This window comes from Scomber japonicus, chromosome 22 (assembly GCF_027409825.1).
Source record: "Scomber japonicus isolate fScoJap1 chromosome 22, fScoJap1.pri, whole genome shotgun sequence".
NCBI lineage: Eukaryota > Metazoa > Chordata > Actinopteri > Scombriformes > Scombridae > Scomber > Scomber japonicus.
The window spans coordinates 26,911,078-26,923,218 of NC_070599.1; the positions used below are offsets into that span (position 1 = coordinate 26,911,078).

The window sequence follows — 12,141 nt, forward strand, 5'->3', positions numbered from 1 at the left end:
TATTTCAATAAAAAACAAAGTGTTAAACCGGAAATAAAAACCTAAAATTGAATAAGACAATCATCAAAAGCCTCAAACTGGATTTAAAAGAAGTGAGAGTTGCAGCAGACCGGACTCTGGGGACAGAAAGCAGACCTGTCCCCAAACCACCTGAGGGGTCATAATGTGGCCCCTAAACTCGTGGAGACTCAGTATATGAAGAATAATTAAAAACCAACTACTGTACACACATAGTTTCAGCTCGTTTTTACAGGCGAGTTGTTGTTCTGTTTAAATAAAATGATTTGAAGTTGCACTTGGATGTAAAGCTGTGAAAAAACAAACCGGACATCTTTCCTCCATCCCCCCTCCTCTCTGTATCGATGGCTGCAGGTGAGGGGGGCGCGCGGGTATCGATGTGCACGAGGGGAGGGGAGAGGGTTGGACCGGGTGCGCGCGTGGCAGTGGAAGCAGCCTATAAAGCGGATCAGGGTCCGCGTGCATCCTTCACCTGTCCTCATACCTGCAGCCAGGACGGGCTCGTGCAGCATCTCTGCTCACCTGAGAATCCACTTTTATATTTTGGTCTCTTAAACAAACGGCTTTGATTTACGGTTTGTTTTTTGGACACGAAAGAGAAAAAGGAATCAGAAACTGGACTTTACCTCAACAGCTGCAGCAGCAGGATTTATCTGTGAACGTTTATTCTTATTTCTGAGCCTTTTTAAACATCTTTTAGGGGAAAATATCTTAAACTGCAAGCAACAGGTAAGACACTTTTCTTTTAGACTTATATTTTAATATTTTAAAGGACTTTAGACTTCAGTTTAAAGTCACAGATCCCCAAACTTTAAGAAAAGTCTGTGAGATTACGTTTTCACATCCCAGAATTATTTTAGACTTTAAAGTTTCCAGAAACATTTGGATTGTCTTTAGTTTGAATATTTCTTATTTTACTGATAAAGTTATGATTCATTTTCTCTGAGACTTTGATGAAAATGGTTAAAACATAGTACATTTTAGTTTTCAGTGTTTCAGTGTTAATTTAAGAATACATTTCAAGGGGAAAAGTTGAATTTGTTCTCAACACGAGTGAAAGAAAACCGTATTTTGAACTTTTGAGCCCACACAGTATTCTTTTAGGCCTCGCTGTATTTTGCTATTTTACAGGACATTAGATTTAACTCTAAAGTCACAGATACCCAAACTTTAAAAAACATTTAAATGGCTGTGTGAGATTACGTTTTTCAACTCCTGACCTTAAAGTTTCAGAAACATTTATCACATGGAAGGGTTGTCTGGTTTGGACAGCTTAGTTCTTAATTTACAGAAAAAGTTACGATTCACTGAGACTTGAAAGATGTTAAAACGGTTTGTAATTGTCAGTTTAATAATATATCTCAATATATCTACCACAACCACACAAGTGAAAGAGAACCAGTTTGAGGCTATAAGCTTGTATTTTAATAAACTTCTGAGCTCGTTCTTCAGTATTTAACATGTGTGTTTTTCCTCCATCAGCAGTGATGACCGGTCAGGTGGTGCTGATGGTGTGTTTCGCGCTCCTTCTGCTGGTCTTTTCCCGCTGCGGGGAGGCACGTGTCAGACTCAACTCCATCAGGACGGTGATACTGCGAGAGGGTCACGCGCTGCCTATGAACAGGAGCACGTGGGAGCCGAGCGTGGACCTGACAGTGAGTGTTTCTGACTGTTTCTCTGGTCTCCATTCAGTCATGTTTAGATGTTTAGATGTTTTTAGATGTGTTATAACGTTTATTTGTGTTTCCCTGCAGCTCTATCAGTGTATGAGCGACCTGGAGTGTAGCGAGGGGAGCTACTGCCACGCCCCCACCAAAGGCCCCGCCCACTCCCGCTGCCAGACCTGCCGCAGGAGGAAGAGGCGTTGCCATAGAGACGGCATGTGTTGTCCCGGCAACCGCTGTAGCAACAGTAAGATTGTCTTTTACTTACCTTAAAAAATGCGAGACCGAAACTTTCATTAATGCAAGGTTATACAATACGATATACTTTTACTTAACTTTTCTTTTAATTGAAATCATGGGATACTGATTATATATATATATATATCACAATAATCTCATAAACTTAATTTAGCAGCTGAATTCAAAGTAAGTCTCATCATTTTGATTTAGTGTTTCATTATCTTGGTTGAGTACTTAATAAAATTGACATAGTAAATCATCATCGGGGCATAATATATACTAATCTAGGCATAGTATCTCATAATCTTGATGTAGTATCTCATAATCTTTACATAATATCTCATAATCTTGATGTACTAGTATATGTAGTATTTCTTAGTATCATACTTACCCTCATCCATCAGTCTTCTATACACACAGTTTCTCTGTTTCTGTATCAAACCTACCAGTCATTTTTGTGTCCATGACTCAGCTGTAAATTAATTCATTTATTCTTCCTTTTTTTTTTCTCCTTCAGATATCTGTGTTCCTGACGTGAATAGTTTTGTGTCTCAGAGGATCCCCGACACAGACGAAGAGATGAGTTCACTGTCTAAAAAGAAAGGATGGAGAAAGAGAGGGAAAATGGACACCAAAGGGCCTTCTAGTAGAGGTGAGTCTAACACTTTCAGTTTCATCCTAACCAGTGTGCTCAGAAGAAAAAATGCTTTTCATTGACGTTAATTAGATTTTTTGAAAACTTGACACATCCCAACTTGTTGCAGATGTTTATAGTCATACTCTATAATAATCTAATCCCCCGTCTTCATGTAGTAATGGCATGTCTTCAGTTTTAAGAGCCAGTTTTTTGGCTAAAAGAAATATTTATAATATAATTATGTCTTGGAGTCAGAAACAAGGAATCACAAGAGAACCACAAACTGTCAAAATCCTCTTGTAGATAGATAGATAGATAGTCCTTGGTCTTGACTTAAGTTCAGTGTTTAGTGTAAGGATCGATTGTTGTCCAAAGGAATGCTTCAGCCTGATCTTATTGACCGAGGGTAACCGTTGTTGTGTCTCTCTCTGTGTTTCCAGGTCAGGTCGGGGATCCTTGTCTTCGCTCCTCCGACTGTTCCGACAGTTTGTGTTGCGCCCGTCACTTCTGGACTCGCATCTGCAAGCCGGTCCTGCGGGAGGGACAGGTATGCACACGACAACGCCGGAAGGGAAACCACGGCCTGGAGTTGTTCCAGCGATGCTCCTGCGGTGACGGACTCAGCTGCCGCACGCTTCGGGACCCCAACGCTCAGCCTCCGTCATCATCATCATCGTCGTCATCATCACTTCTCGCAGCAGTGGCAAAGTCCAAGTTCGCACCATCCTCTCCCTCTTCTCGCCACTCTTCTCCTCACACGTCGCCGCTGTCTTCGTCCTCCTTAGCTTCTTCGTCGTCGTCAAAGTCATCGTCAGCGGTGGCAAAGACGAGACTCCACGTGTGTCAGAGAAACTGAGGATGGATGGAAAGAAAGAGACTGATTGAAAGGACGGAAAGACTCTCTCTCTTTGCCGATGACCCACCCAAGAGGGAATGAGAGGCAGACCGAGAAAGAAGAGAGAAAGAAACTGAGGGAGGGGTGAATTACCATGTCTGTGTACACCTGTGAAAGCTCCTTGCGACCCCTCCCCCCTCCTCCTTTAAACTGCTAATTAACTTCCTGTCAAGCTGCATTCAAACACAAACTCAGCGGATGTGAAACTCTTTGTGGTTCAGATCTGGTTTCCTCCTCCTGTGTCTAGACGGGCAGAAACTGCTTTGATATCCGGTTTGAACCCATTTACACCGACAGGAAATGCTTTTAATACTGAAAACCTGATACCTGTCTGTTTTGTAATCGTCTTTGGTGGGTTGTTAACGATGTGCTGTTGTTGTTTTCAACATCACAGAACAAGGTCTGACACACATTCATTGTTCTACAAACAAGAGGGAGTGCAAAATAGTTTCACTAGTCTCTACACCGAGTACAAGCAGTGGGTTTAATCTACTGTTTCAACATTAATTCAGCCATAATTTACTATTAAATGTCTGTTTGCCAAGAAAAAAAGATATAAAGATATTTTACTCCATCTGTCCACTGTTAAAGCTCCTAAAGCTAAACACCACAATTACAGGCAAGAAAGAAACACATGGATTCATTTTTGAGTTTTAAGTTAGCTTATAATTGGAAGTTGATTTTACAAAACAAAAAAAAACTCACTTTGACTTTTTGCTCTGTCTATTTTTGCAATCAGTAAAGACAAAAGAAAAGTAAAACAGCTCTGATGATATAAGCTTCAGTTTCACTGCAACAGACAAATGCAATCTTTAGCTTAAATGCTAAAAAGATGCTAATAACACAGAGGACTTTCAAAACTTCAAAGAGTCTTTTAAATGAATGTATGTTTCCTTTAAATTCAACATCAACCATCTCTTCTTCTGTCAACACCTATCATGCATTCGAACCAAAAGTCAGAAATCACAACTGGTGCGTTTCTGGTCCAGGTAAAAGAAATTATTTATTCAAGTGTTTTCTTAATTTGACAACAAAAAAAAAGAAGGGAAACCGAGGATGAGAAACTAAGTGCGTTGGGATTCTGGTGAGGAAAAGAAACTGGGCTTCAATAGAAACTCGTTCACATCCTTAAACTGTGAAATGTCTCCTTTTTTAAACCAACGCTGTCGTTTCTCTGAGGTTTGTCCACACGTCTTGTTTGATTGCACTGTTGTTATTGTGATAGAGTTATTTTTCTATAAGTTGTATTTTTGGATGAATGTCGGTATAATTATTTACCTGTTTTTGTTATGCGTCACTCTGACAGTTTATTTTTTTGGGGGTTTATTTCCATCACGATAAGAAGGAATCTTCTGTTCTTCTGTAACGTAAGACAGTCTGTCAGTCAATCATCAATCTGTGTTTTTATGATTAAAGGATTTTTCATTCAAAAACGTTTCCGTATGTCTGTTGTTGTTCTTATTTACTAGCACATTCAGCTAGCTAGTAGCATCATAACTCATAAAATAGCTAACGTATTTCGTAATTTAACGTAATTTAAGCATTAGTTGTTCTTCAGTCTTCAGTGTTGATGCAGCTTATTTACTAGCACATTCAGCTAGCTAGTAGCATCATAACTCATAAAATAGCTAACGTAAGTCTTCAGTGTTGGTGCAGCTTGGTATGCTAATCTTACTACGTACTACAGTTGGGGCATAAATCACATCTCAGACCCTTTTTTAGGACTATAACGATGAGAGATAAGGTTGTTTAGATTAAAAAGCTACCAGGATAGAAGCCCGCACGAAAGCAGCTCTGCAACAATTTCAAATAGTTTTTCTTGGCTCGTTTTCTTGAGATAACAACTCAACATTTATGATTTTTACGTTTCTGTTTATGGACAGATAAAACAAACTAGATAAAACATATTGATACATGAGCATTAGAGGTATTGGTAAGTGTTATTTTTTTAACTTTGGAAAGAGCCAGAGGAGCCAAGAAGCTGTTTCCCCTGGTTTCTAGTATTTATGCTAAGCTAGGCGTTTCTTCTCACTCTTGGAAATAAAAGTTAAGAAGTTTGTTTCTTTTCCAGAAACTAGTCCTTTAGCACAACTTCCCAAATTAAAGATTTAATATCTGAGACCTAGCGTCTTCCATCTGGTCGGACCACATGTAAACCAGAGGATGTTTTCCCAGTAGCCGGTGGTTGGTGATAAGATTAGCATAAAGGAAAAGACGTCCCCACAGGCCTGTAACGACTCAGGGAAACGATTCCATCTGTGTAGATAAAAGTTATTTATGACCACAGAGTTAAAACTCACCCACAGATGTTTTAATTGTTTGATGATTTAAATATCTGTCGTAGGGATAACAGGTGATTTCTTTCTTTGTCCCATAGTGAAAAACAGACTGTGGGACATTAAAAAGTAAATCATGCAAACACCAGGCCTTTAAAATTATCAGATTGTCTGTAAGTTTATGAGGTCTTAATTTCAGTATTAACATTCTTCCTGTTCATACTGATTATTACTACTATCCTTCAAATGTACTTCCAGTGTTCAGTGATGGAGGACTGTACTGTAGTGTTTCCACACAGTCATTTAAAAGTAGATGATCATCTTCTATTGAGTTATTATATCAAGTGATATCTGACACGTTTACAGTCTGTTTAGCATCATATTCCCTCTTTGTGTTTCCTGTTGAGCTGTGGTGGAAGTATAGTAACAAAAAGACTAAAAGAGAAGATGTTGGGGATTGAACTAAAATGTGGGAATTTGGTTGCTCATGTGGGAATGTTGGGTCTCTTTAAAATTAAAACCTGAAGAGTTCGGTTTAGAACCTGCTCTATGTGTAAAGAGCTTTGAGATGACTTTGTTGTAATTTGGCGCTATACAAATAAAGATTGATTGATTGATTAATGTTGGCTAATGAAGTTTAAACACCAGCAACCACAGTGAAATACTTTACCTGAAAGACATTTGACGATGCTGTAACCCCAAAAAATCCTTCCTCTTATAAAACAGTTTGAAAATGCTAATAATGAATGTGAATTGGGTTACTCTGCTGGTCCTGTACAGATATAGGACCAGCAGGAACCATGATACCTTTATTGTTTTGTTTGCTGGCTTGCATTTGAGGAATAAACGTGAAGAAACACATAAAACTTTGCATGGACACTAGGTACTGATACCAGCACCAATCCAAGTCTCCTTAAAGTGATCCTGATACCAGCACCAATCCAAGTCTCCTTAAAGTGATCCTGATACCAGCACCAATCCAAGTCTCCTTAAAGTGATCCTGATACCAGCTGAGTCCTTCATCAGATACCCATTAACACATTTAGGTCTCTGTCTTTTATCGTGTGTAACAGGCGTGTAGCGTAGACTGACTTTAGAGCAGGGATGTCAAACATGCGGCCCGTGGGCCAGATCCGGCCCGCTGAGGAGTCCAATCCACTTTCCTTATTCCTCCCTTCCTTCCTTTTTGTCTTCTTTTTCTTCCTTCCTTCCTTCCTTCCTTCCGTCTTTCATTCCAGACTTCTCTTCCTTCTCCTCCTTCTTTTCCTTCCTGCCTTTTTTCTATCTGTCCTTCCTCCCTTTCTCCCTCCCTCCTTTCCTTCCTTCCTTCCTTCCTTCCTCCTTTTCTTCCTTCTTCCTCCATTCCTTCCTTCCTAACCCTGCTTCCTTCTATCTGTCCTTCCTCCCTTTCTCCCTTCCACCTTTCCTTCCTTCCTTCCTTCCTTCCTTCCTTCCATCTTTTTAATGATCCAGCCCACGTGAGATTAAATTGACCCTTGAATGAAAATGAGTATGACCCTCCTGCTTTAGAGCGTTTAGGAGGCATCTTGGCTCCTGAACTGCTAAGCTAAGCTAACTCAGATTCACCACGACTTCACCACCTCAGACGGGTCGTAGCTGCTGTGGCAGTGGACCAATCACATGATGCATTAAACCCAGGAACGCTTGTGTTGATTGGCTGTGAGCAAGTCCGTACAAGTAGTCATATTTTCTAGTTCTGGGTGCAAAAAGGATCGACTGCAGGTATCGATTGATGGGCGATTATTCGATACTACTTGGTTGATTTTGGTCGATACCTTAAAAGTATTGAGTACTGACACCCAGCTCTAGTATCTCATATCCCTGTTACCTCAAACATCCAGTTTGTCTCCCTCAACTCACCAGTACAGGGGTTTCCATAGCGATTAATCAACACATCCCACTCCCCAATTCACTGTTTTGTCACCAGGTATCGATTGACAGGAGACTCTTCGATACCGATACCGAACCTTACAGACTCTGGACTTGATGACTTTGGTTTGATTCTTGACAAATGGCCACTACAATGGGTCTTTGTCCAAAGTCTTATTTTTGACACACAGCCTCACAGAGAGTCTAAAAACCTCGCCGGGCATGTGCTGATGAGTATAACTCTGTATGTTCATTGTTTGTTTCCCAAAAACCTTTTCTGACAAAAGCCTTCACAAGAGAGAGTGACTGTTTTCTCTCTGTGTGGCTGATAGCTGTTGGGCATCACTGTACTTAGTTTGTTTGTTATAAAAATACCCCACACACACACACACACACACACACACACACACACACACTGTCTTTTCCATGCTTGTGTCACTCCTCCATCCGTGTCCCCCATCCACGTTTCCTTGTTGCCGCGTGTTCATTATTGTATTACGCACACAGACCTACTCGCATCTGCATTATCGTCACTTTCCCATCAGTGTTTCCTCGTTTCCTTGATGTCAGCATATGTCACCGCTTTGTTTAACACACTCGGTTTTCCTTGAGGCTGTGACTGTGATGTGATTAAAGCAGTAAAAAGTGAAACATTTCGTAGTTTCTTGCTCTCAGTCGATGTATAAAATAATGTTGAATGAAAGTCTGTGTGTTTGTGTGAAGTGTTTCTGGTGTTTATTATTATTAAATGTGTTTCTATACATGACTCCACAAGCAAACTGCATCTCACTGAAGTCTGGAAAACATCCACTAGGAACTCATTTCACCCTGGTCACAAACTTATTAATGGATTATATCTTTTTATTTATTTATTTATTTATAGATTATTGATGTTTGCTTGCCTTTTTGTTGGTCAGGCTTTGTTTGAAGCATCTAAAACTAACTTAATGCTGCCTTTACATTAATATTAAGTTAGTGTAATAGGGAATGCATTATGTCCATGAAAGTCCTCTAAGTCCTCTCAAATACGGTATGAACGTTTGTTTGTGTTCAAAAAGTGGAGGTGGTCACATCCTTACACGACAGAAAACACATCCACATGCTGCCGATCTGCTGATAATGAGCAGGCAGTCTGTTAATGATAATAAAAGCTTCAGATTATCTTATCTCTGTGGTTTCAGACTCCGTCAGGATATAAACTGTGAGCAGATGATATTTCTGTGCAGCAGCCCGAGGCGACGACAGCTTTGACTCAAGCTTTATTTACACAGAGAGCGCTGACAGGCTGCCAGATCCGACATGTGTGATCCCAGAGATACTGGAAACATGTCGGCAGGTTCAGGTGGACGTTGTGTTAAACAGTATTATCTCATTTATAGAAGAATGTAATTATGAGTTCTGAGTTCTTCTTTCCCTCCCTTCCTTCCTTCTTTCCTCCCTCCCTCCTACCTTCCTTTCCTTTCTCACTCCTTCTCTCTTTCTTTACTCTCTCTACCTTCCTCCTTCCCTCCTACCTTCCTTCCTTTCCCACCCTTCCTTCCTCCCTTCCTCCCTCCTTTCCTTCCTCTCTCTTTCCTCCCTTCCTTCCTTCCTTCCTCCCTCCTTCTTCCCTACCTTTCATCCTTCCTTCTTTCCTTACTCCCTTCTTTCCTTCCTCCCTTCCTCCCTCCTTTCCTTCCTCTTTCTTTCCCTTCCTCCTTCCCTCCTACCTCCCTCCCTCCTTTCCCTCCCTTCCTCCCTCCTTTCCTTCCTCTCTCTTTCCTCCCTTCCTTGCTTCCTCCCTCCTTCTTCCTGTCTCTCCTCATAGTGAGATCTGAGAATTATAAGAAGCTTATAATAAGTATGAGATACTTAATTATGACGAACCTTTGTCTCTTGCAAACTAAGTTCATACCTACAGTAGTTTCCTGTTAACAAATATTGACCATAGGTGGGGTTTTATTTTGAAAAGACTGGAAACATGTCGGCAGGTTCAGGTGGACGTTGTGTTAAACAGTATTATCTCATTTATAGAAGAATATAATTATGAGATATGAAATAATAATCACCCTGTTTATGAGAAGAAGTTTGAGATAATTAATTATGAAGAAGCTTTGTCTCTTGTAACCATCAGATAGTAAAAAGTATTTCTCATATGAAAAAATTTAAGTTATAATTTCTATTAAGTCTTAATAATTATGATACTATAATGTTTTATTATATCTCTTATTCTCTAATACTTATGAGATGTTAAAGTTTCTCATAATTATAAATCTCATATTTAAAGCTTCTCTAATTAAGATAAAACATCATGTGAAGTCAAAGCAGTGACAAGCATTGAACTTTAAACACTTTTATTTTGAAAAACTGGGTCATCTATACTTTCCTGTTAACATAGTTACTTTTTGGGGCTTTTATTTTGGAAGAAAACTAAGTTCATACCTACAGTAGTTTCCTGTTAACAAATATTGACCATAGGTGGGTTTTTATTTTGAAAAGACTGGCTCATCCTGACTTGCACTAGGATAAAGCTGCCATAACAGCTTTTATTTTGAAAATCGGACCAATGACAGGTTAATAGATCTACTTCATAATTATGAGAATGTTGATGCCGAGTTATAATTATTAAATATAAGATCCTTGAGGTGGATTTTCTTTTTTGTGGCAGCTTTGGGCTTCCATACACACATATTTACTTACACACACACACACACACACACACACACACACACACACACACACACACACACACACAAATTTATCTTTAAGGTCCTTTTAAATCCAAGCTGCACGGACAGTTTTACAACATAATAAAACTACAGAGCGAGAGACAGATGGACAGGTCTGGTTATTGTTTAACCAGTAACCTCCCATTCCACACACACACACACACACACACACACACACACACACACACACACACACACACACACACACACACACACACACACACACACACACACACACACATTAACTTCCCATATCAATAAGTCCAGGAACTGTGTCTCTGTTCACGTCTGTTCAGGTAAAGCAGGTAAGGATTCGCTTCTGTTCATTCTGTTAATCTTACTGAGTTTTGATCATTGTTATATTTTATATCTCTAGATTTATGACTCACCTGTAAAATCTGGTTTTAAATTAGTTTAAGGTTTAATCCAAATAAACAAGAATTTTGTGCCACTGTTGACTGTTTTAGTTTAGCATTATTTCCATTTACACTACAGTGTTAAGTCTGAATGAAGCATCAATATTAATCATTTCACAATTATTCTTATCACATAGACCAAAGAGTTGCATAAATAAATAGAATTAAATCGTATTTTTCCCCTTAAATTATTAGATAATATACAAATGAATACTACTATTATACAATAAACTGTTTTAATTTCAAGAATTAAAAAATAATATATATATTATTTTTATTTTTCCTGTTTAAGTTTTAATTTTGACCAAAGAATGGCACAAATAAATGGAATTAAATCTTTATTCTTTGCATAAGCATTTATTCTATATAATAATCTCTTTAAATTTCAGGAAAAATAATTAAAAAATGTATAAAACAACAGAAAAGGGAAATGTTCCGGATGTGAAGTCAAACTGCAAAACTTAATTATAATATTTCTTCCATTGTGTCCCGAGATGGATCCAAGCACAGGACACGGTTACCATGGAAACGACCTCTTCAGCATCCTCAGCAGCAGCAGCAGCAGCAGCGAGAGGGAGGTGCTGACGCTGAACGTGCTGTTGCTAGGCGACAGACAGAGTGGGAGGAGCTCTGTGGGGAACGCTCTGATTGGTCGGTACTTCTGCAGAAAGTACTTCATTTGGACTAAATTTAATCAAAAATTGACGTAAAACATTACATTCGTACATTCGGCAGGTGGACAGGAATTCCAAACGGGTACCTGTGTTTCTGGCGTTTCCATGACAACGGAGTGCCAGCTCCTCAGACGAAATTTCCCGGGGTATTTCCGGAGGCAGGGGGCGGAGTCCGACCTCACGCTGAGGGTGATAGACACGCCCCCTCCGATGCCCCGCCCACAGAGCGTGCACGAGCTTTGTCCCGAGGGCGTGCACGTGGTGGTGCTCGTACTGAGAGCCGACCTGCCGCACCTGAACACACACCTGGAGGAACGCCTGGAGGTAAAACACACTGTGGTGGAGGTTTAGTCTGTGCTTTTACGTATTTTGTGTGTATTTTTGTGTATTTTGTGTGTTTTTGTGTGATTTCATTGGTTTTCTGTTCTCTCTTTGTGTGTTCAGACCCTCTTCGGTCCAGAGTGGCGTCTCCACACCTTGCTCGTCCTCACACACGCTGACCACCTGAAGGAGGCGGAGCTTCAACCAGCGGTCTACTTAACCCAGGCCACTGATTCGCTGAGAGCTCTGGCCGAGGAGGTAGTGGGCGGGGTCTTATTCTTGGACAACAGCTGTGATTGGCCGTCGATCAGAGGGCGACCGCTGAGAGATCGGCTGCTCCGCCTCTCGGCCAGGAACCATCACACAGCTCTGACGGTCAGGACGGAGGTCTCACTTTGACTC

The 12,141-nt window shown here is 40.2% G+C and overlaps 2 protein-coding genes across 2 annotated transcripts; both read left to right on the forward strand.

Annotated features, from left to right (window-relative positions):
• Window positions 1–1,505: 1,505 nt before the first annotated feature.
• On the forward strand, window positions 1,506–3,415 carry LOC128383643 (dickkopf-related protein 2-like). Its single transcript, XM_053343235.1, has 4 exons — window positions 1,506–1,673; window positions 1,773–1,929; window positions 2,440–2,574; window positions 3,000–3,415. The coding sequence occupies exons 1-4, from the start codon at window positions 1,506–1,508 to the stop codon at window positions 3,413–3,415; spliced, it is 876 nt and encodes a 291-aa protein (XP_053199210.1).
• A 7,186-nt stretch (window positions 3,416–10,601) lies between these two features.
• LOC128384143 (GTPase IMAP family member GIMD1-like) lies at window positions 10,602–12,138 on the forward strand. Its single transcript, XM_053343732.1, has 4 exons — window positions 10,602–10,633; window positions 11,239–11,395; window positions 11,480–11,742; window positions 11,863–12,138. The coding sequence occupies exons 2-4, from the start codon at window positions 11,239–11,241 to the stop codon at window positions 12,136–12,138; spliced, it is 696 nt and encodes a 231-aa protein (XP_053199707.1). The 5' UTR covers window positions 10,602–10,633.
• Window positions 12,139–12,141: the final 3 nt, after the last annotated feature.